This window comes from Pleurodeles waltl, chromosome 2_1 (genome assembly GCF_031143425.1).
Source record: "Pleurodeles waltl isolate 20211129_DDA chromosome 2_1, aPleWal1.hap1.20221129, whole genome shotgun sequence".
Taxonomy (NCBI): Eukaryota; Metazoa; Chordata; class Amphibia; order Caudata; family Salamandridae; genus Pleurodeles; species Pleurodeles waltl.
This window is the reverse complement of record NC_090438.1, coordinates 769516498-769542157: the sequence shown is the minus strand read 5'-3', so window position 1 is coordinate 769542157 and position 25660 is coordinate 769516498. Positions and strand designations below refer to the sequence as shown.

At 39.6% G+C, this 25660-nt stretch overlaps 1 protein-coding gene across 1 annotated transcript in view; it reads left to right on the top strand.

The window, feature by feature from the left end:
• Nucleotides 1–25660, top strand: part of LOC138260233 (ATPase WRNIP1-like) — a 331454-nt gene that overhangs the window by 130939 nt on the left and 174855 nt on the right. Inside the window, exon 3 of the mRNA XM_069208528.1 lies at nt 6691–6922. Coding sequence (XP_069064629.1) covers nt 6691–6922 — 232 coding nt within the window. The remainder of the gene's footprint in view (nt 1–6690; nt 6923–25660) is intronic.

Genomic DNA, 25660 nt, shown 5'->3' with positions numbered 1-25660 from the left:
GCTAAATGGAATCTTTGGATTTAAAAGTCAACCTTTTTGTTTGGCTTGTTGCCACAGTTTTATTTTGTCAGACAGAGGGCATGCAATGAAAATGTTTGTAGATTGATGTAGTCTCTGTATTTGATTTCAGGTTTCCATTAGCATGTGGCCATAAAGGGTCTTTCAGCTGTTCATGTAGTAAATCTGAAACTTTAAGTATGCAGTCTAGTTTATTTCTTGAGCTTCCTTGCTACTTTTATTGGGATTGTGCTACATAAGAAGGCCAAAGTGAATGACAGTTATTGTTATTGTTATAGAAATTGAGATCATTTTTGTTTCCTATTTTCCAGTTATCATGTGCTCCAAATAGTAGTTTGTGTTGCTCATTGCTAGGGCATTTTTTCATTGTGTTTCGCAGGGGTGCATAACAGAGCTGGGTTTTGTTTAGTTTGTTGGGCCTGTTTTATTTTGTGAGCAACAGAGCATGCAAAGAAAACTTATGTAAATTAAGATCTATTTTGTTCGTTATGTATTTCTTTATGAGGTTCCATTAACGTGTGACAATAAATGGGTCTCTCAGTTATTTATGTAGTAAATCTGAAACTTTACCAATGCAGTCTGTTTTTGGGCTTCCTAGCCACTTTTAGTAGGATTGTGCTACAAGATATCACTAAGTTGAAAAACCTTATAGCTTAACATTTACTTACTTTTCTTATCTGCAGAACCCACACAGAACCATCTACATCCCATAATATGTAATACTGCCAAATTTCAGTTAAATCCAGCTGATTTTTTTTGTGCTATGCGAAATACAAAAGCCTATGAAAAATGCATTGGATTTGAAGCTAATTTTAGGCCCCCGCCCTTTTTATTTTCTTCTTTGAACACCTTTGACTAAAAGCTGCAACACTTTCAGTCCTCCCCAAATGAAACAGGGCAGCTGGTCTGCAAAGTTTCACACACATTCATTAAGTGGGTACAGAGTTATAAAGGGAAAATCTGGAAAATCCCTCTCTCTTGTCACCCTAACTATAGCCATTGGCTGTATGGTTGACCAGTGGTGCAAGCATACATGCTCACACTCACTTCTACCAATCCACTCAAAAGAGCACATACTCACACCTATCCCATAGTCTGTGAAATACATTTACGAGTCTCTTCTTGTAAGAGGCTTAGTTTCTACAAGATAGAATACAAGGATTCTGATTATGTTTCAAGATAGCATTTTATTCGCTGCAGCGGGTCACCTCTAAAGAGTGTTAAAATGAAACTCTTTGGCTAAAGCAACTGAACTTTTCCTCAGCCTTTGATGTCCTTCATTGTAAAAAAAAAACACTTTACCACACTATACATGCGTCATAATGTCCAAACACAGTCAAGCAAACATTTCCTGTGACACCTTTGACCCACAAGAATAGGATGTTAACACACAGAGATAACATTTCTAGAACATGGGGTGATTAGCCCATCTACAAAGTTTTGAAAACAACCTTAAGAAACCAGCACATTTGCAAGAAAGAAAAATTGAGCTGGGCTGAGACATACTATTTTGCTCGTACCACAGAACAAATGGGGGCAAACAGATGTCAAGGCACTCCTGAAATGCAAGTTCAATCATGCATGTGCTTCGTGTCTTGGTGTCTTGTTCCTGACCATCAAACATAAATCCGACCAGGATAATAGGCAAAGGTTCAATTTATTCTTGAAATGAAGTGTCCATTACAACAACAGCCAACACATGTTTCGTCCTGTGAGAAAATGGCCCTCAAATACTTCATCAGGGCTTACACAATAAGTGAAAAAGGACCATCCTTACTCCAAATGACTCTCTGTTCAAAAAACCCCATAAAGAGGTTTGCATAGGCTGGTGAAAATCTGGATCCCATGGCCACGCCCCGTTTCTGGCGGTACCAATCTCTCCTGAATAAGAACAAATTACTGTTCCGAATCCATTCCACCATGTTTAATATCATATCAGTATGGCCATAAAGACTCGTTGATCTCTTGTAAAGGAAATGACGCAAGGCTGTCATTCCCAAATCATGTTTTATACTCGTGTATAGGGAGGTTACATCTAGTGTCACTAGAGTCATCCCTGGTTCCCAGTTAATATCAGCCAGTACACTTAATATGTGCTTAGTGTCCTTGATAAAAAGGAGAGGAGAGAGCATGTACAAACTCAGGATGTGGGTTCATCATCATCTCTTAACAGTGTCTCGACTAGTAATAGCAAAGTGAGTGGGATGTCTAACATCTCAAGACAGGATGTCACAACACAACAAGGTACCCCCTCTTTTTTAGCGGAAGTTCAAAGGATAAGACAGGGACAATGGGAAACAAATCGACGCAAGGTAGACTCCGGAAAACAAGGAGAGGAGGAACACACAGAGGGAAGAAAGGGAATGAAGACCAGGTCGTGGAACAAGGAGAAATAAAAGATACTGATAGCAGTTCCATTGCTAATATTAACCTTTCCAATATAGAACTCACGACACAGGACATTTCATTATTGAGTAGAGGCCTGGGATTGTGTCCAGGGGATTTGGTGATTTCCAAAGGACAAAGATTGATTTTTTAAAATGTATTAGATGTTTAAAACTCAAGAAATACTTTGCTCTCCACACTGATAACAGGGATGGTAACATCCTATTTGACAGTAACAGGGACTATTATCCTCTCTCCATTAAGGATATTCATGATACAGTTGCATTATTGTCTATTACAGACTTTGAGCAAGATCCGACTACTATATCTCAGATTCTAACAGATCTTGATATTCCATCTGATACATTATATAGTGGATTAAAAACTAAATCTAGGTGGATACCTACCCTCAGCAGTGGCAATTGCATTGATACGTTCTTCAAACTAGTTTGGCGTGATGTGAATAGGTTGGAATCTAGAAAAGGTACTCAGCATCTCACTCACCATCACAATCTATGTCAAGAGGAACGAGCGACCCTAAGGCATCTACAAACGTGCACAGATATTACGATCAAGGAGGCTGATAAAGGTGGCAATATCGTGATCATGAATAGTCATGACTACGAACAAGAGATCTTGAGACAACTAGATTACAACACATGCTATGAGAAAATTGGCTTTGATCCCATTCCTGCCCTTTCAAATAGGATTAACAAATTTCTGCAGGAATGTTTTGATCAATCTTTGTTGAGAGAGGATGAGTTCATGTACCTCCGAGTCTTCAGGCCTAGAAACCCTTGCATTTACACGTTACCGAAAATACATAAAAACCCAATTTCCCCACCGGGTAGGCCTATTGTTTCGGGTATGGGTGGCCCTACAGAGAGACTTTCAGAATACGTGGATATCTTTTTGCAGCCCTTTGTGGTTAACCTCCCTTCTTTTATCAAGGACACTAAGCACTTATTAAGTGTACTGGCTGATATTAACTGGGAACCAGGGATGACTCTAGTGACACTGGATGTAACCTCCCTTTACACGAGTATAAAACATGATTTGGGAATGACAGCCTTGCATCATTTCCTTAACAAGAGATCAGTGAGTCTTTATGGCCATACTGATATGACATTAAACATGGTGGAATTGATTCTGAACAATAATTTTTTCTTATTCAGGAGAGATTGGTACCACCAGAAACAGGGCATGGCCATGGGATCCAGATTTTCACCAGCCTATGGGGTTTTTTGAACAGAGAGTCATTTGGAGTAAGGATGGTCCTTTTTCACTTATTGTGTAAGCCCTGATGAAGTCTTTGAGAGCAATTTTCTCACAGGACAAAACACAAGTTGGCTGATGTTGTAATGGACACTTCATTTCAAGAATAAATTGAACCTTTGCCTATTATCCTGGTCGGCTTTATGTTTGATGGTCATGAACAAGACACCAAGACACGAAGCACATGGATGATTGAACTTGCATTTCACGAGTGCCTTGACATCTGTTTGCCGCTGTTTTGTTTCGATTACAGAAACTTAGGAGGAGTGGGAAGGATCCTCCTGCCAGGAGCACTGTGTATACATTAACTTGTTATGTTGCGAATTTGGTGATTCACTGTGAGCGCTGATTCCTATGACTATCTTCCTTTCCGTATTTCCCTTTTCTCCACAGAACAAATGGAACTGAAATGTTAGACAAAATGCAGCCCTCACGCCAAGTTAAAAAATCCATTTTTCACAGCACACTCAGTCACACTTATCCACTCACAAGTGAACACATACACTCACCCCTCAAAAGCACATACAGACATATGTTCACCCCTATACACAGAACACACAAGCAAATACACATATATTGATACATACACACATCCATCTATCATTCAACTAGCAGATGCCGGGCTGTGGATGGCACTGCTCATGGCAGGAAAAAGTACAAAAGCTTCAGTGACAGAAGGGATGCTCCAAAGCATTGTGAGTTGGCAATGTGCACAAGGACGGTGCTATGTTGTACAAGTGAACAGTGGCGCAAAGTAATCCATATATGCTGTGAGGTGGCCGAGAGCACATGCATAGAGGCACATAAATTAAAAGAAGTTACCTGAATATTATCAGGCCTCACAGGAGCAGAGAAAATGCCTCAAACTGGCAGCAACAGTCACAAGCATTGCTATCACATCACCATTAAAAAAAAAACAGAAAAAAACACAACCAGTCACTGTGTGACTTTGAAATTAAAGCCACAGAGTGATTGGTTTTTCCCTTCCTCATCTCGCCCCCATGCCTTCTTGAAAGTGTTGACCTGCAAGGTCAGACTACTCTTCCTAAACCAATCCAGACTTTGCTGTCATGCTTTTTATACTAAAGCTGCATGAGAGCAAACCAGTGATTGGTTGGTGCAAGGGAACACAGCGCTTTGCTCCCCTGGCTCCCAAATAGAGCTAAGTTTGAGGCCTGAAGTGCGCATGTCTGATTGAACACAGTACGGGACCTGTTCAGACCGTCAGGCGCACTGGATGTCTGCTGATGTGGTTGGTATTTCACTGCTAAGCTCCCCGATTGGACATCCCTGCCTTTACATTGCCCTGCCACCACAGGATGCACCTACAGAGCAGCCAGGGAGCCCAGAAGTCCTTGGAAATAGAAAAAATTAATTTATGCCAGTGGCACCTGGCGGGTCAATGTTCTTTTGCTCTGTGGAGAAACTGCCCCTGACTATAACTACAGAGTAATATATACAATATATATGTGTGTGTGTGTGCTTGTATGAGAAGTCAGCAGATTTGTTTGATTCTGTGGCTGCAGTGTTGAGCGCATAATTATGGATTTACTGCATTTCCACATAATTTGCAACATTTGCAGATTTAACTGGAAATGTTTCCTTGTTGAAATTGATAAAATTGCAGAATATAAGGCCATATTATTTGCCTTTATGTTGCATGATTTGGTTCTCCATGCCATATAATGCAAGTAGCCCTGACAATGGGCTGTGCAAGGTGGTTTGGCGGCTATCATCAAAGTCCACATTTTACTAGCATCCATAAAATATATTTAGATTTTATTGTTCATGGTGATGATACATGGGATTTTCTCCCACTGCATTTTGTGCGATAAAAGCACCAAGAATAGGTATATTTTGATAAGGCGAGGTTTAGCGATGAGGTTATTTTAGTGCAGATGGTTGGACGTGTTTTACCTGATGTCAAATTGGAATGTAAACTCCATCAGTGTTAGACTTGGGGGAGACTTCTACTGCCTTTAACTGCACCATCCAGTATTCCATTGATAGACACACAGTGTGTCAACCTTCTTTCCCCATGTTCCCACTTGCTTCCAGTTGGGGTGTCGGTGCAGTAAGAGGAAGAGGGTGCCAAGCCAGTCTCAGCATGGTTCATGAGGCAACTGTTACATCACATCTGCCACCTTCCATAGCCAAATAGATTGATAATGTAATTGTCTACTGGAAGTTTTAAGTATGGTTCAGATGATAACTAGTCTGAGAAGAAACACACTGTTTTAAAGTCAATTTTAACTAATACTCTTGATACCACCAAAACGAAGTTGTAGTTTAAAAATACTGTTCCAACGGAGGCAGTGCTGTAGTAGAGCTTGAGCGAGAGAGGCGCCATCCTGCTAGAGGTTAATTATTGACTTTCACTTGATTGTATTGAAGGCTAAATTAGGCTCATTAAAAGTTTACAGTGACAGCTGCTGATTTAGTTTTCAGCAGTACTTTGTGGAAAAAAAAGCCCAGAGCCAGGATGGATATTTGCTAACACAAAATCCTAGAAACAGCATTTGTTTCAAGTTTTTTTTTTTCCTGGTTGGAAATTCCTCCGAAAATGGGAACCTTGTCTCTCTTCCTGCACACCGAGAGCTCGCTGCCTTTCCAAATATACTGAAAGTAGTAAAGTGGGGTTTTGTGCACTCTACCCAAATTAGTTATAACCTGTTCTGTTTATTTAAATAATATGATAGTCTGCCAAGTTTTTAGGCTGAATTGTTATTTTGCAAAATGATGTGTATTTGTTGAGATGAGCAGTCAGTTCTGAAACCTTTGACATTTTGCATGTGTGGTCTTCAATTTCGTACTACTTTGCAGTTAACCAAAATTATACTGTCTCCTTTATGACATAAATTGTTACTTTTAATGTACTGAAATGGCCCTTAGAAGAACAGTGTACAATTCAATTTTGAAGCCACAGCGTCAGGTGACTGATCAGTATCAGTTTCGGTATTAAGAGCAAAGCCACACCGAATAACATAGCTTTTGTTGTCATGTAATTGCAAGATGCCGGTGTACATTGAAGAGAAAGCTTTGAGCACCTTAGCAAACCTATGTGATGGCGACGCGAGAACTGGACTGAATGGTCTGCAGTTGGCGGTGCAGGCCAGACTTGCAGCCGGAAAGCAGTCGTATTCATATCCTGGCACTAAAAAATCTCCTAAATCTGGAGTTATCACAATGGAAGACCATGTGAAGGAAGGACTGCAGCGGTCCCACATTTTGTATGACAGAGCAGGTGAGAGTCTAACATTACATTCTTACAAGGGGGTAACAGTGAAGCAAGATTATCCCTCTTTTGTACTTTGCTGCACTGACTTTAGACTGGCTTTAGAAATACCAGAGGTTGAACACTGTTGCATAGTTGGACCCGTCAGTAGTTAATCTTAAGTTAGGCTATTTCAGAACCCAGATGGTCACTGCAAGCACATAGTAACTTTTAGAGAATACTTTAGTCCACTCTCACAATTCGTTAGCGCAGCAGTGTTTCATGTAGAAAGTATTTAGTGTGTTCTCCTGTGATACAGGCAGCCTGCAGTTTCATTTAAGTGCCCATCCAGTGAACGATGTAGCATTATGTTGTAAACCAAGCTGACATCATAAAACAATGGAACATTCTAGAATGTCTGTTGTTGGTGTTAGAGAGCAAATATTATTAAAAGATATGGGTGACTCAAATCAAATGATTAATGTGTACTAAAAGGCCTAAATAGAGAAATGTGTTAGAAAAAAACAACATGCATGTTTAAAAATGTTTTTGACATGGTGTCTGCAACCTCGAGTTCAATTTTGAAATAATAAATGTTTGTGAAAATGTATTTTGATTAATTGTAAGTACATGTATTGACAAAACATGAATAGTAGTATTGTACTACAAAACTAGTGGTTTGGAATGATTAGAAATGTTTTTTTCTTCATGTGTTGGCATTAGTGAAAAGGCCTACATTTTAGTATTTTTCCAGAAGCACAGTGTTTAAATGTTATGTTGATTTTACTGAAACGCTTTTCAAACATTGTTTTATTAGACATCCTGTTTAATGTGTACAGCTGACATTTTCTGTCCCGTTCTTGTTTCTCACTCTGTACTTTCTAGTGATAAAAGTTACAACTTTAACAATGAGCTTTAGTTTCTGATTGTTAGCTAAATATCGTGTTCTCTGCTGTTTTAAAAAAAGTAATTATTACACGGAACCTGCCATCCGGAGAGGAGCGTAAGAAGAATGGAAAAAGATACAACTGAAACCCAGATGACATTTATTTTAGCTGTGCACTAACCCACCTCATTGTCTTGTCCAATAGAAGTATAGCTAGTAACTTCTATGACTTTAATTTAGCAAGCTTTAGGTGATGTAAGTCAGTTTTCTGTTTAGTTTTTGGTACTGTGAGATTCTGTTGAGCTCTTGTATAGCCACTTATGATTTTAACAGTTCAGTTACATTAGCCCCAACATTACTGAACTGTTTCCCCTTTTCATGTTCCTCATGCTGGCTGAAGACCTGCTGTTCCTGTGCTCTGCTGATAAAGGCACTGCTGCCTGCTCTCTCATTTAGGTTTGGTATAACCAATGTGTATTTGTTTTTTGTTTTCCTGTACAGGTTTTTCCCTTTTAAAATCCAACCACATATTTTTGTTAGTTTTTTCCAAATTAATTTTTGTCTTATATTTAATTTGTGCATGTGACAAAGCCCCGCCCACACATGCTTTTCAAATTAGAATTTGGTATTTAGGATGTCTGATCCAGCAATTTATTTAAATGTTTATTAATTGATTGTGATTGATTCAATCGCACAACTAAATGAAGTCTGCTACTGTTTTCCAAATAATGTTGTTGTTATTCTGCATAATGCTCTTGGAGTGTTTAATGGTAATTTCTCTTATTAGGCCGAGATTCTTTAGATGTTTTAGACAGCTTGTGTTATTTCCATATTGCTATTGTTTGGTTTTGAGCATCATTTACGTGACATTAGCGTTGTCAATTTAAGTACAATAAATGTTTACAATTTACTTAATTGGTGTGATAATTCATAGCCACATTTTTACAAACCATGACCTATTGTATATTTTGATTGTATTGGTTCTCATTGTTTGATTTGATGCTCTCATTACTCCAGTCTGAGTCAAAAGAGCTGAGTCACCCTGTGAGGGTAGTAGATGTCACTGCCCTTTTACGTGCCACCTTAGCCTAATATTAGGAGGCCACACGCTCACAGATTTTGGTAGCAAAGGTTGGTTTTGTCTCAATAGGAGAGGATCATCCTGGTTTTGCAAGATTTTGGTCTTGCCAACACTTGTTTAAAATTCCAATATATATTTGGGGCAGGACGAGGGTGAATTTGATTTTGCCAATGCTTATTTAGATGAGATTTGGTATATTCCTGGTGTTTCTACTATTGTTTGAGTTCTAAGTAGGGTTTGCGCTTGAAATGCTTTGGCAAATCACAGGTGAATTGTGATGTATGAGAGAAGTAGGGTGTTTGTGTACTCCAACGTAGTTGAGTAGGGAGTTTGCATACTCCAAAAAGGTGAGTGTAAGGAAGTCGTCGTACTTCAAGTGAATGTTTCACTTAGTGCTCAAAAATTGCCCACATGGTTGTTCATGTGACTGACCCTGCGTGGTCTAAGACTCCGGATTGTTGTAGAAGTGTATGAGACACTTGATGGTTATTGTTTACTTGTCTGCAGCTGGTGTCGTTATATTCCTAGTGTGTGTTTTAAGGGAGTGCTAGTTTGACAGGTACTAGGTGGTTCCTGAGTGTGCAGGGAGGACCTGGTATTAGTCAAGGGTGAAATTTGCAGTTCTAATTTTACTTGCGTTTGAGAGAAAGCTAAAGCCGAATGAGTAGCTGTTAGAGCCAAAGGCCACAGTTGAAATTTCAGTAGGGCTTCCAAATTGATTGAGCCCTACCTATAGTGAGCAGAGAAGTTTTTTTTTCATTTTTTGTTAGTGCTCACAATATTTTGCAGTTAGTTTTCTGTTTGAATAGAGTTTGAAGGACAAGGCTTTGTCAGCCGCTGTGTGAGCAAGTGTGACGTCACAGAGTCTGCACTGAGATTGGCTGGCTGGTGGAAAGGAGCCGTGAAGGGATTTGTGGACAACCGTGAACAGTTACTGGTTGAGAGTAGAAAACAAAAAGGATTTGGGGATTGAAATACTACCTGTTCCAAATATAATTTGTAGTTTTAAGCCCAAGTAAAGCTAAAAATTCAATTTAACCAAGCGTTAAATAATTTGATTAGGGGAGATGCCTTCATTCCAGTTAGAATAGGAGAATTGTTCCACCAGAAGGTACACCTGCATACATATTAATTGAAGAGAAAGTTCCATCAGCATGTATTTGGTTAAGACACTGGTGCAGAATAACAAGAGAAGGAAGGGAGCTTGGCTTTACTTGCTCATTGGAGTTTTAATATGAGAATTTTAGAACATTTGAGAAGATTACTTTATGAATTAAAGCCCCCTCTGAGACCAGCACAATTTGAAGCCTTAAACTTTGAGAGAAGGATATGAAAAGCTTAGAAAACATTGCTAGAAATCAAATGGGACAATGAGTAGAAATTTTGGAGAACAGAAACCTTACAAGGTATTGGAATGCGTCCTGCGATTTTACAAGAGAAAGCGAACAGTGTCAGTCCAAAGATAAAGAATAACGTGGAAACTTGAGTCGAAGTCAGATGAAGCTAAAAGATTGCTGACTTATGATAGTGACTCAGATGATGAATTCATAACACAATTATTGAAAAATCGTCCACCACCATATGCCGCAGAAGAGGCCAATCAAGGTATTAGTGCTAGTCCAAATGCACCTCCAGTTGCGGTAGCACAGTCAAGTACAAGTCACAACTAACATTCCTGCTATTGCAGTAACTCAGACTCCTGTGATCCAAACTGTAGCTCAGCCTGTAACATAGACTGCAATTCCTGTTGTTAGTTCTGCACCGAGTATTACAGTACCTGTGGTACCACAGAGTATTCAGAAGCCAATTATGTTTCAGGTGGAGTCTACCTCTAACTCAGTGACTCCTGTGCGAGTTGTTAGTCAAGCTCAGACAATGCCAAGGTCTACTCCAGTGACAATATCGCAATCAAGTTCCTCAGTATTTTCAGGTCACAGTTCTGGAATGATTTACCTGAGGCATCAGAATACTCTGTCAAGTCAAGAAGCATTAACAATTCCTGTCACAATTGGTCCGGTTGTTAGGTTGTATGCTCAGGGAAATACTGAGAGCAATATGCAGGATGTTTTTAATTCAAATGAAGAAATGGAGAAACTCAATGCTACAGCAGGAGTTATGTCTCCAGTAAATCAGACTGTTGCCAAAACAGTTATAGACCTAACTTCTTCTAGGATTTCACAAACTTTTAAGACATCAAATTCAACTCCAAATTTGTTTCTAGTGTCACTTGAAAGAGTGATGGGTCCGCCATGTAACAGTCCACAATATGTGCGTAATGTGAATGTTTCTTTACAAGGTTTGACAACTCAGCAATTAACAAAATGATTGAATAAAGTGAGCAGAGCAACAGCAATCAAAACAGTTGCTGAAGGGGAAAGAACACTGAATCTGGCAAGATTAAAATTAGAATTAAATGATTGAGGGAACCATTTAATTAAATATATAAATGACTCATAATAAAGATGAGTTGCGTTTTATGTGTAAAGATGTGACAAACAGAGCAGGATTGGTACATTAGAAAGTATCAGAACTTGCAGAAAAATATGAAGTGGTTATTGAGAAATCTAAACTATTAAAGAGAAGTTGCAGATTAGACTTTGTTTCAAAACACATTGAAACATGAGATCGCCTGAAATGAAAATCCATATTAGAGAATTAATCCAAAGTAGTCAGACATGGGAGCATTAGATACATGCGAAGGTAGATGAGTAAAGAAAAGAGAACAGAAGAAAAGAGAGCTGTGACTTTGAACTCTACTGACACTCAGCAGCCTGATAGCCCAGTAAAGATATTACCAATGAGAGAAATTCCTGGAGGGAGTTATGTTCATGTTTCTTGGAGCAGCAGTGATTTTTTATCATTCACAGATGAGAAGCCAGTGGAATGTTATAAACCGACAGACAGGTTTGTGAAAGTTGCAAAATGCCTGTGGGGGGATTTAAATACTCTTTTAGAAATAGTGGTCCCAGATGATTTATAGATTTAGTTCAAAAGCACTGTTGACTGGGTGTCAAGAGAACCTCCACGAGATACGGTTACAGGTACACCATCTCCTGAAGCAATGAAAAGCTACTAAAAATTGATTGAATTTTTGAAAAAAGATTTCCCTCAAAGATATTGATTGGCAGAGAATTGACAGGACAGCTCAGGGAGCAAAGGAGTCAATACATGCATATTATGACAGATTGTTGCAGGTATTCAACGATTACAGTGGTACAGATGTAATTGAACCCAAAGTCATGATTAATTTTGTGTTCAAGTTTATTGAAGGGTTGAGACCTGAAATTAGTAACAAGCTTAAGAGTCATTTAATTTGCTGGCAAGCAAAACCGGTTGATGACGTATTAAAGTTTGCTAAATATTGCACTGACGCAATTGAAATGAAACAGCAAAGATTGAAAGAAAAGGTGAAGGTAGTGCAGATTAGAGGAGCACAATCAGGGATGCATGGAATGCCACAACCACAGGAAAACATGCAAATGATTCCGAGTTGCGGACAGGCAATAGGAAGAAGGCGTGGTGGTGGTAGAAATGGAAATCGTGTTGATCTGAATACTAATGATAATATAGGTGATATGCAGACACCGAAGAAAATGTTACTTTGTCATACTTGCGGGGGTCTTGGACACTGAAAGCGGAAGTGTCCATTGATGGTGCAGGAAGGTGTTGTGCAGATGAATTAATATATTATTTTTCCAAATTTGAGAGGACCCAGAAATCTGAATCACAATGTAAATATTCAGAATATGAATAATCAGATCAGATTCCACAAATGCAAATTTCTCCACAGCAGTTGCCACGGTTTCAGGTACCACAACAGCAAATGCAACAGCGGATGCAAATGATGCCACCACAGCAGCAAATGAAATACCTCAAGCTCCAATGGCACAGCAGCAGGTAGTAGTTCCTCAGCAGAACATGGGTCAAAGGTTAAATCAAAACAGTCAACCACTGATTACACAGTACCCCTTACACAGTGAGGATGAATTGAGTGATGAAATTGTGAGTGAGTTCGGACGAAGAAGAATGTGTACCAGCAGCTTCATTAAAGGTGGATCAAAGGGGCCCCTATGTAAATGGAACGGTAATGAAAACTTTCTTGGTTGACACAGTAGCTACGTGCACTACTGTCAGAACTGCAGGAGTTCCCAATGTGCCACTTTCTGGGACAACAATGCAGATTGTAGGAGTAGCGAATCAACACCTGACAAATCCAATTAGAGAGGTAATTCCTGTTAAAATTGGCACTTTTGAAGGCATGCACAAATTTGTAGTTTGTGACTCAAATCCAGCATGTCTACTGGGAAGAGATTTATGCAAATCAAGATGCTCAATTATGTGCACAAATGATGGAATTGCCATTCAAACAAAAAGTGACAATAAGGAATCACCAATACCAATTGATTATAATCTAATTCATGAAGAATCTGCATTAATTACTCTATATCCTGCATTTACAGTACAAGACTTGCCAACTGATTTACAAGATAGTTATTTTGAAAGTTTGGGATCTTTCTGGAAAAGATATTGGTCTAATTAAAGGAGAAGAACCAGTCAAAGTCACAGTTAAACCTAATGCAGGTTTCCCGAAAACGCCCCAAAATCACATGGCACCAGATGTAATTGAATGATTTTCTAAGCCACCCACAAATACGTTACTGACCCACTTCCTTTTGATAAAGCCTGTATGAAAACTTTTACTGAGCTGAGATAGTCTCTGCAGGGCACCACCTCTGAGATTGCATTATTCCACGAAACCATTTTTACTGTTTTGTCATGAACGTGAATGTTGTGCTCTTTCTGTCCTAACACAGAAATGGTGGCATAAATCGCCCTGTAGCATATTTTTCTGCTACTTTTGATCCAGTTGCTGCAGCTCTGCCTGGCTGTTTTAAACAATTTGGCTGCATTGGAGTCAGCCTTGCCCAAGGTAAGAGCATTGTGATGGGACATCCTTTAACTGTTCTAGTCCCTCACTCAGTTGAGGTCTTGCTTACCAGAACCAAAACTCAATATCTGGCAAATGCTCAGTTAACTCGCTATGAGTTATTGATTTTGAGATCCTCAAATGTAACCCTCAAAAGGTGCAAGGTACTTATTCCTGCTACGTTGCTACCTATAAACACTGCTAAATATGAAATTGTAAATGAAGTGGAACATGACTGCATGGAAGTTACTGAACTGTTCACCAAAACCCAGACCTGATATTCAGGATACTCCATTAAAGATAAAAGGTCAAATAATTTTTGTTGATGATTTCTGCCCGAGACAATGCAGGAACATTGAGATCTGGTTATGCTGCCTGCACCATTTTTGGTGTGCTCGAAGGTTCATGGTTTCAAGGAGTATTTTCTGCTCAAGTGGCTAAATTGGTTGCTCTTACTAGAGCATGTTATATTTCATCACAGCTTAAAATTACCATTTTCACAGACAGCCAGTATGGATTTGGTGTTATGCATGACTTTGGGCAGTTTTGGTCCCAGAGAGGTTTTATGGCCTCCTTTGGCTCTCTGATAAGAAATGGAGACAGAATTCATGATTTGTCAAAGCTTTACAATTGCCTGATAAAATCTCAATGGTCAAATGTAATGCTAACCAAAAAGTGAATGATTTTATCTCTATGGGCAATGCATATGCAGATCAGATCGCTAGATTTTGTGCACTTAATTGTGCTGCTTTCAATGAAGAATAGAAAAATGTAACAGATACTGATGAGACAAGTCAAAGCTTTTTGTTGACACTAGGGGAGAAATTAAAAGATTACAAGATGAGGTTCCAGGTGATGAAAAAAGAAGCTGGATAAAATTGGATTGCAATCAAAGAGAAAGTGATGAAATTTGGCTTTCAGATGAAAGGCAGGTAGTCTTGCCAAACTGTCTACTGACACAAATGGCTAGATACCATCATGGTCAAACTCACACTGGCAGAGATGCAGTGATTCGAACGGTTAAATAATTTTCGTTCAATTGAAAATTTAAACAGATTGGGGAAGCAGTTTGCCACAGATGCATTACATGCCAGCAAATGAACGTGCGAAAGAGAACTATTGTCAATTTGAGTCACATTGGAAGATGTGATGGTCCATTTAACAGATTGCAGATGGATTTTATTGAGATGCCTGTGCATGGTTTTTTGAGATACATGTTGGTGACTGTCTGTTTATTTTTATTGGTTTGAAGCTGTTACTTGGAGAATTGATCCCACAATTTGGTTTTCTGGCCTTTTTAGAATCAAACAGAAGAAGCGGCTTCAATAATGAGGTGATAAAATGCTATGTTCATTAGAGTGTATTAACATTGAGCAGAAGCTGCACTGTAGCTACCATCCTGAAGCTTCTGGATTAGTAGAGCAAAGGAATAGAACTTTGAAAGGTCGATTGGCAAAAATGTGTGCATCTACAAATCTGAAATGGCCTGGTGCCTTACTTTTCGTTCTGATGAGCATGCAAAGTGCACCTGACAGAAAGACTGGCCTTACGCCTCATCAGGTACAGATGGGCAGAGCAATGAGATTGCCAGCTGTTCTGCAAATACACACTTGTAAGCATAACAGATGACTTGGTGCTGGATAACTGCAAGCATCTAGCTGATGTGGTTTGCTCTTTTTCTCACCAGGTGGAGGTTACTGCTGTGTCACCATCCCAAGACCAGTGTCAAAGTCTTCGGGCTGGTGATTGGGTGGTGATCAAGAAGCACATGCGGAAGACTTGCTTGGAACCTAGGTGGAAGGGAGCTTTCCAACTTATCCTGGTAACAATGACTACTGTGAAGTCTGCTGGAATTACAAACTGGATTCATGCCAGCCACACTCGTAAATTGACATATTCTTTGGATGATGAAGATTCAGTGTTCATGAGAGCACCAGCAGAAACTGTACAGTCTCAAGAAGAGCAAGTGACAAAGACAGAGCAAGAGACTGCAGAAATAAAGACAGTACAAACTGGTGAAGATGCCCATCCAGGTACTCCTCTGACAGATAAACTTGAGGACAATCGTGATACTCCTTTATCAGCAGAAACAGAAGTGGATGTAGCAGGAGATTCAAGTCTAAGGAAGACTCACCCAGAAACAGACGATTGGGGATAAAGATAAAGCAGATCTCTCCTGAAGTAGTCGAAAGTGGAGTTGAGTTGAATCAAAGTCATGCAGATTTGACTCCTCCTGAAGGGGCTGATGGTGCAGGTGAAACAAGTCAAAGTCAAAGAAGAGCTTGTCAAATTCCTGCTGAATCAAGAAGATCAGTAAATCCAGTTGTGCCATGCCTGTCTAGAAAGACTGTGAAAGGAGATAAATGGCCTTCTTTGCACCCAACTCAAAAAGTTCCTAATGTGTTGTCGAGCATACATGAAGAAGCAGAAATAGAAGGAACGGATCTTAATGAAGAAGAAATAAGTGCAAGTCGAAAATCAAAGAGAAAGAGAGTTGCAAGTCAAAGATACTAAGGTCCTGAATGGGCATATCTTGCAGCTGATGACTGGGAACACAAGTTTGTCCTTTTGTTTTGATCATGAGAATCAACATCTTGAAACCTGAAGTCGTAATTGAGCTCAGTTTTGAAATTACATTGCCAAATGACCCAGAAAGACATTCTACACTGGAAGTAATAGTTAGTGATCAGCAGATTGTGATATACTGAGAGACATTTGAAAAGTGATTTTGACAATACTGCTAAACAGATTTTTGATTAACTCTGAAGAGCCTGAAAGCTGCTGTAAAGTCTGAAGATTATTTTTGATTTCTGTTTTCGCTGCATCGTTATATTTTTTTTCTTCCACTTTTTGATTCTTTACAGGCTGTGAATACCAATCGCAATAGAAACAATGGGTGAAAGTATGTGTGTGTTGGATTTGCAGTTGTATGTGTGTTAAGTTTGTTATTGATCATAAGCATGAGTGTTTCTGATAATGCTGAAACTACTTACACACTTTTTTCGGTACAAGAGACTACTACACTTTCTGAGTTAGATTATTTCTATAGAGATGAGTTATTTACACTTAGACAGTTTTTCAAAAGGAGATCTTTCTTCTAATGTTTTCTCTTGTTTGGTGTATGAATATGAGACTATGGATGTGTGAGGATGTTGTGTGTACTCAAATTTCTTCATCAGTTCAAGAAAGGATTACATATCATAGTTAACCACTAATTTATGGGATTAGTTGTAGTCTTCTATTAACAAGAGTTTATAATCGGGAATACATACAGTATTTCTATTCTAATTTTGATTTAGTATTTTCTTTTGTTCCAGTTAAACAACCCCAGAGTAGTATTGCTAATGATAGAAACATAGACATTGTAGGAGGTTTCTTTTAACCTACACTGGCATTTGGTACAGCCTATGCACACAGGAACAACCTCACACGTACACTTTCATCAATTGAGAAAGCTTTCCTAGATCAGACTGATGATAGAAGAAAGACAATGAAGGAGAAAATAGAGAAGGGTTTAGTGAAACTCAGTCACAAGAATGACCATGCATATAGTGTAACTAGCACACAGGAAGCTTACTTTAGATTATCAACTAACACACGGGAAGCTTACTTTAGATTATCAACATGTAGGAAAGCTTTGTATATACAGGCCTCAATCCAGAATTGATACTAAGTTTGTGTGAACGAGTGAATACAGACATGTATTTTGGTTAAAGAGTACATGGGACTTGGCCGGGGGGGTGGCTAGCCACTTGTATAGTCTGCGTGGGTGAGTAGTTTGTAACCAGATCAGTCTAGGGCTTTACATATTGTGCCTCGGAGATGCATCTCCTGGAGTAGCACGAAGTCTGGGGAATGTTTCCTGAGATATTGGAGAATTAATGTGCACTTTATCTTATTGCCCAGACCATTTACATCCCAGAACCATATAAGTATGCTACGTGGCATTGACATAGTGTGAGTTGTGGGGTTTATTATACTTAACAGCATTTTCTTATTGCTAGTTACTTTTGTTTCATGCATTTCAGTAGAAGTGTTTTTGCTAAGGTTTGTGGGTGCAGCAGCTCACCCCCAAGGGGTGATCTTTATGAAGAAGTTACTGTACCTCCACCATTTCTTGAAGTTCCTGATACTCCCCCACCTAATTAGCAACAGTGAGAAGAAATTCTGGTGCTTATTAGGAGCAATTGATAGTGACACTTCCTCTTCTAAAAAGAAAAAAAACACTTTTGGTGCACAGTTTGGATTCCAAAGTGAGAAACATTTTGAAAAATCTGCCTTTGGAATTGAAACGTGTCTACACGGGTGTGGGTGAAGATGGGCATACCATGGATATTGTAAATGAATACGCTTCCATTATTAAAACTCTTTGCCAAAAGATTAAATCCTAAGACTACTGCTTTGGAGCGTCTCAAGTTTTTTCCTGTTCAGTTTCTTGAATTGATTAATTGATGTTTTTGTTGCTGCTTTGAAAACACTCACCACTGCATGCAATTGTAGAAAATTTCAAGATGAATTTATTTTAGGCCATTCATGTAAAGAATAATACAATTCAGCAGAGACCATTGTCTACAGAAGTTACATATTTAGAAACAGCCTAGATGTGTTAGGAAGTATTGAATATTCTCAGTTGTGCGTGAAATAATTGGACATTGTTAATTATTGCAAGGTTATGCAAAATTTGAAACAATATGCAAAACAACCGACTAGAAAAGTGAGTCCTAAGGCTCCACAGAATTCTGAAGGATCAATCCACAAATCCAGTGGGAATAAAAACGAAGTGTTGTGTTACCCCTGTGGCAGTAAATCAGACTTGGGGAAAGCTAGGCTTTATGCCGCTTATAATCAGATTTGTTTCCGGTGTGGTAAGAAGGGGCATTTTCCACATGTGGAAGTACACTTTGGGACAAAAGCCTCATACTTCTCAGGTAGTAAAGACAATAGGAGATATCTGCTCGGATGATAGTTATGTGCTAATGGTGTTCCTGTTTTGGTTGGGGTGAAGTAATTGATCCAACACTCAATGATGGGTCGACGTAAAAGGAAATCACCATCATGCAAAAATGCTGTAAACAAAGTGGTCAGATGTGTGGTGGATTCGGGATCTCGTTTTACACTAATAAATGAGAAAGATCTTGGCAGGTTAGGGTGGTTAAAGATTTGAGGTTCTAGATAAATTTTGGATTTAAGGGCATTTCTACCATTGGACCAGTATACATTGTTGAAGATGGTTCCAATTTGGTGGGATTTTGATATTGTTTTAGACCCGAATCATCCAGACATGGTGTTGTCACAACAGCTGATATGTGGTACTAATCTCACGATGATTGGGTTAATGAATATCCTAAAGTTTTCAAGGAAGATTTTCCCACATCATATTCTTTTAAAAGACTGTTGCTCATAAGGCATGCAAGGTGCCCTTAAGTTGACATAGAATTGAAATCTAAATTCAGAAGATTGTGTGCCACTAGAGTTCTCGAAACCTTTTAAAGTTCCTTATTGGCTCACTCCTTGTGGTTTTGGTGTGCATGACTAATAAATCCTTCAGACTATGCATTGATTTGAAGGAACCTAATTCTGATATATGGCTTGATTGCCAACCTTTTCTGAAAATAAATGAAATGTTGGAAACATTGAGCGTTGCACTTTCTTTTTTTTTAATATATGCATCTTTTGATATGTCTGCTGCATACCATCAGGTGTAGTGAAGTCAGATGTTGACATCCCACATCTTTCTTAACAACTAACGGGGTGAGGTATATCGTTCTATCCACATCCCTTTTATGTTTGCATTGGTGGTGTACCAAAGGTTATAAATAAGTTATTTAAGAATACAGCAGGTGTCCCATATTTCCTGGATGATGATTTAGTCTGTGGTAAGGATTAGTCTGAGCTTGACTGCAGGTTAAGTATTGTTTTGGAGATCATCAGATCCAACGGGTTAACATTAAAGAAAAACTAACGTTTTTCCAGGGTGGGGTAGACTAATTCAGACATCATGTATCTAAAAGGGATATTGAGCCTAAAGTTGAGATATTAGAAGCAACACAGAAAGTGCCCAGACCTACTGATAAGGATCAGCTTTGGTCTTTTGTAAGCCTGGTAAAGTATTATGCCAAATTTGTTGGAAGTGTTGAGAAAACAACATGCTTACACAAACTGCTTAAAGAAAAGCTCTTATGTTTGGGATGATAAATGTGACAAAGTTTTTTAATCAGTTGAAAGTGAAATGGTCTGTTTAGCCTCTCAAATCCTGGTATCATTTATTTGTGCATTGTTTCTACTGTTTCGAATGCTGATGGCTTAGTAGCTGTGGTTATGCAAAGAAATAATGTAAGAGATGAAACTATTGTTAATGCTTTGTGAACCTTGAGAGGCCGCATACTCCACCATGGAAAAGGAAGCATTTGATTGTAGTGTGGTGTTCACGATTTTAAGAATTTTGTGTGGAGCAGCAAGTTTGTTATGAGAACAGACCATAAACCGTTGGTTGATTTGTTTTGCATAAGGGGTGGAGGTAGAGCTTCTCCTCACTTTGACAAGTGCTAAGATAGGTTACAGGAGTATCATTGCTTTTCTAGGTTACCTTTGAAGGAGTGGAAATCTGTTCATGTGCTGAAGGATGATTTAGAAAAGGTATGTGCTGTGAGCTCAGTTGGTAATGCCATGACTGGAGCTGTGTTCTAAGAGGAATGGTTGGTAGCATTAGTTGACGATAAGGAAATATAGGAGGTTGTGAAATGTGTTACTAGTTGCTGGCCTGTTAATACATATTAGAGACCTTAGCTCCTTAGAAGTGAGTTTTGATGAGCTGTCTGTTGTTGATAGCATTGTCCAGAAGTGTGGGCAGTTGGTTGTTCCTTTGAGTATTCATGGTAATGTGTTGGATTTGGCTCTTCAGGGAGATAGAGGTATATATGCCATGAAGCGCAGTGAGGACAAATTTCTGGTGGCCTGAAGTAGATTTGTCCATGAAGTGTTACGTTTGGGATTGTTGTATGTGCATCTTCAGTGACAAATCCCAAGTGACGTGTCCTTCTCCTGTCAGTCCCATTGTAGCCAATAACTCACTGTGGCAGAAGGTAGGTTTTGACATTTCTGGGGTCTTTGGGGTTCTGGGCAGTACGACAAAATTGCCCTTGTTTTGATTGGTTACTTAAGGCCCAAGAGGAAATTTGGAGAGAATGTGAATTTCACTGTAGGTACAGATTTTTTTAAAGAGCTATTTGTAAGGTATGTTTAGCCAGAAGAGTTGGTGCCTGATTATGGTATCTGAAGAAATGAGAGAATTTCCGGAATTTGCTGGTATAAAGTACATGCTTATATCATCCACGCAGTAATTGTTTGGTGAAGAGTTAATACCGTCATTGTTACAGTTAGTATCTGTTAATGGTTTGGTTCGGAAGTCCCTGGTCAGTGACATACTTTGGCCATGAGGATTAGTCCTCATATTAGTACAGGGGTGTCTCCCTTCACCATGGTGAGCGGAAAAGATAGATGCTAGATCCGGATTCAATAAAAAGTGAATGTGCAGTAAGCCTGTGTGAGGCATCGAAGTTGGGAAGTTTAATGGATGTGAGATCTGCTGTACAGAAGAAATACAGTAGTGTTGGTGATCAGCTCAAAACAAAATCGCAATCTGTGTTGGAGATTGGTTCAGGATAAAAAACATGTCAAATGTGCAAAAGTTTATATTTTTTCTCAGCATCTATTGAAGTGAGGGAGTGAAAGTATGGTGTGGGTGTGTGGAAAAATGAGAACGTTTTGGAAAAAGTACGTTGTATCAGTTGGGCGAGAGAGAGAGAGATTGGAGTGTACTCAAGGAAGAATGTGAATTCTAATTTGGGGAAAGACAATTGTCACAGAAGGTCTTCTAGTAGAGTGGGAACAAGTCCTGTAAAATGTAATGGTTATGCAATAAGATAAGTGTTTGCTTCTTACCGATTTCCATCTTGTAAAACATATATATATATAAATTTTGCATTCGTCTTACTGTTCCATTTAGCTTACATTTTATGCCATACTGAGTTTTACATTTTGCTGTACATATATTCTCATGCAAAATTTTGTTTATTTTACTCTTCTCTTTGTTGTTTCATTGTGATGTTGCAGGTAGTTTCCTCCAGTGTTTTGTGAAGGAAAAGGAGTGTGTAGGGTTTGATCACTTTTCTTTGTGGAACTTTGGGCAAAGGTGGGTTCTTCTGTTGGCTGCATAGTAGAGGCTGACAGTTGAATACAACTGAGGTTCCTGACTTTGTTTTTTCTGACCTTATTATAAAAGCTGGACAATGGTGGTGAGCACTCCCAATTCATTTATAACAGAGCTTAAGGCAAGTGAGATTCAAGTAGTGAGACTCACAGTAGAAGTTCCTAAACCAGCTAGTCTAAAAAGTGAAAAATCCAAGGGGATCAAATGTACAGAACCTGTTTATCTCACCCACGCTTCCAACCTCCAGCAGGAACCACCAATATTCTAATCAGCTTGGGTCCTGCACCAAGAAAAGATTCAGGTAGTTACATTCACAGTAGAAGTCCCTAAACCAGCTAGTCTAAAAAGTGAAAAATCAAAGGGGATCAAATGTACAGAACCGATTTATCACATCCACTCTTCTTACCCCATCAGGAACCACCAGTATTCTAATCAGCTGGGGTCCTGCACCAAGAATGTCCGTTTGATTACAAATCTGATTCTTACAGAAGCAGCATCTTTAGGAAGCAACTTTTGTAAATTATCCATCAGTTACTGAAATGTAAAGATGGGTGAGCAGATTGGAAGACTATAAGAAATTTCAAGTTAAAATCAGCAAACACTTATGCCATAGCATTCACCAGATGAAATGCTCCATCACAGATCTAGAAAACAGAAACCGAAGGGGGTACCATAAAGATCCTATGCCTTACGGAAGACTGAAAAAGGGAGACATCTCATCTCACCTTTCCCCAACCTTGCGAACAACCTCCCCTCCATGACAGGAATGGGCCTTCATTTTACCACATGACTACCTTAGTGTTAAGGTGATTGTGTAAACTTAAAATCTTTTATTTTTAACTATGTCGAATCTATTAATTGTAATTGATGCCCCTTAATAAATCCAAAGTGCTGCATGTTTGACCCTGAAGACATCCAGCTCATAATTAAGATTATTATATATTTTTACAAAGTACCTTGTGCGGCTGAACCTAATGTAAGTTTTTATTTGTGTCATTTACACATCTGAAACTTTAACCCTGATTACAGAAACAGTGTTCATTGTAAACATGTCTTAAACAGTATTAAGCGGTTTTAAAACCGTATGCATGTTTTGTATTAAAATACCTTCATGCTTGAACCAGCTTTAATTTATTTGAAACAGATTTAAAAAAGGACGATTTTTAACATTAGGTAGGCATCAGACACATTTTTGCTCTCTCAAAACTTGCACAGTAAAATATTTCCATTTTTAATCATATTTTAGGAATTGAAAGCAGCCATTATTCACTTAAACCCCCAAAGCAAGATACTTGTAAGAACTAAAATATATTTCTGGAAAACATAGCCCAAATCATAATAGGTTGGGAATGCCTCCGGCACATATACCCTGTTCATTCGTTTGAATGGGTTGCTGCTTTTATCTTGGCTTGCAGAAATTTATCTTAAAGTTATGTTTTTCAAGGAATTCTATGTTGGGACCAGAGGTGAGGATTATGCATTTCTTTCTTTGCTTTATTTTGAACAGCAGCCATAACAATCATTATCAAAACTACAAGTTAGATGAACACTTGGGATAAACAACTTCATAATCCTTTTAATCAGGGACCATGAATCCCCTTATAGTCCATTGTCCTGTTGATTCTGCCTCTTTCTTCGCTGCTCCTCGCAGCCAAAACGTAAGTGAAATTCCTGTGGCCAGCTTGTTTATACTGTGTATTTGATGTTGCATGGATTGCTCATTGTATAAATATTCAAGCGTTTTTGTCTTGTAGCCTTTTTCCAAATGCCGCAGAAGTCCTTCCATCTTACACCTTTCTGGAAGCACCTACAGGGACGGTAGCCTGTCATAGGCATGTTGGGGCTGTGCAGCGCAGTCTTCCGATCGCTAGGGGTACCTTTCACCTCCTTGGATGCTCTCTTTCAATGTACTTCCTGCTTGTGCTGCCTGAATCGCTTCATAGATAGCTATCGGAGCAGCAAGACCAGCTAACGCTGTCTTCTAAGCCCTGCTGGCCTGGAGTGGTACTCCCCTATTTAGGGGTCTGTTTTCTGCCTCAGGCCATCTCTGTGCGTGTGTGCGCTAATGCCCCATGATGGGGTCAGTAATTGAGGGTAACAAGTCTCTTTAACCTAGGAACATGCACAGAATGTGCAGCATGATTACACACTAACCCCTGGAGGATGCCATAGGACATGCACCCAGGCCCTAATAATTACTGATACTCGCTAACATTAATATTAGCCTAGTGTACACAGGGGCTTGAGTGTCCTAACACATAATACTGTCTCTTTCAGGCCCTCAAAAACTTTACTGGTTCACCCAGTGCATACTGCCCCTACGATGCACTACATGCATGACTCCTGCATGTTGGAGGAATCCATAACCTGCCTCCCATTGATGACTAATTTTATGGCATCATCAGGCCGTCTCTAAGGCTGTGGCACCACTGGAGAAGAAGCTCCTCAACCTAGCGGCCCAGTGCCTTCGACCCCTCAATCTGAGGGAAGAACTCAAAGGGTCATCCACCTTTAGCCCTACAGGCGAACCAGAGATGCCCCATACCGCAGTGAAAAAGCGCACCTAATGACCGGTGTGGATGTAGGCACCTTTGATTGCCTAAAACGTGCTTTTCCTGAGTCTTAATATCATCCCTGAGCCAAGGGGTACCTGCCCTCCTTCATCTCCCACCTCCAACCCTCCAGATGGTGATGACTCCCCTCCCTCAGATGGAGATGTAGAACCAAACAGGCCCTGGCACCCTGCACCCACTTCGAAGTCATTGGCCAAAGACAAAAACCCTCTGGGTTTAGACTCAGATATGCTCGACCCAGAGGATCTTCTGCATCCCTAGTCATCAGATTTGATCCCCGCAGACAAGATTGCCACCTACGTGGTTGACATATTAAGAAACCTCTGGACAAAGAGGTCCGCAACCCCCTCCTGGCGAAATGTCCCTGCCCATCTTTGGCGGATAAAGTGGCCCTTACCTCGAGATAGATCCCCGCATGGTGGCCTTTCTTGCCAAATATATCCAAGATCCCATGTAGGGTATAGACCACTCATGGCGGTCTTGTCAAGATGAACTCATTGACATTGCAGGGCCCCTTACAAAAATCATAGATATGGAAGAGGACGCCAATGCCTCCAAATCCCTTATCTCCCCGAACACCCTTTCAGATTGGGCACAGAGGGCCATCATTTTCCTTTGCAATACCAACTGCGCCCTATCAGCTGAGTGGAGAAGGTCCCTACTCCTAAAAATTAACCCTAAACTAAGGGATCTGGCCTTTTCAATGAATGATCAGGTAGCACAGGGAGGTCTGTATGGCGACCCCTTCTTCAAAGAATTAAGAAAATTCATTCCCACTTTCAATTCTCTGGACAAGGCCCAGTCGTCCATTAATGGTTCTAGTGGCCCAAATCTCTTTATTGGCATTTCCGATATGATAACATTATGAAGCAATAGTGCAAACCCTCAATGCTGCCTCCAGTGTCTCTTGAAAAAATAAACAAGAAGCCCCGAACAAACAACCATCCCCCACTCCCTTCCTCCACCCCTTGAAACCGCAGAGTCAAAAAGCAGAAATATCGTAGCACAACTTGTGTCAAAAATCATCTGCCATAGGGGACTCTGTACAGCAAGTGTCAGCGGCAGGATCTGTGAGTCTTAGTAGATGAGAGG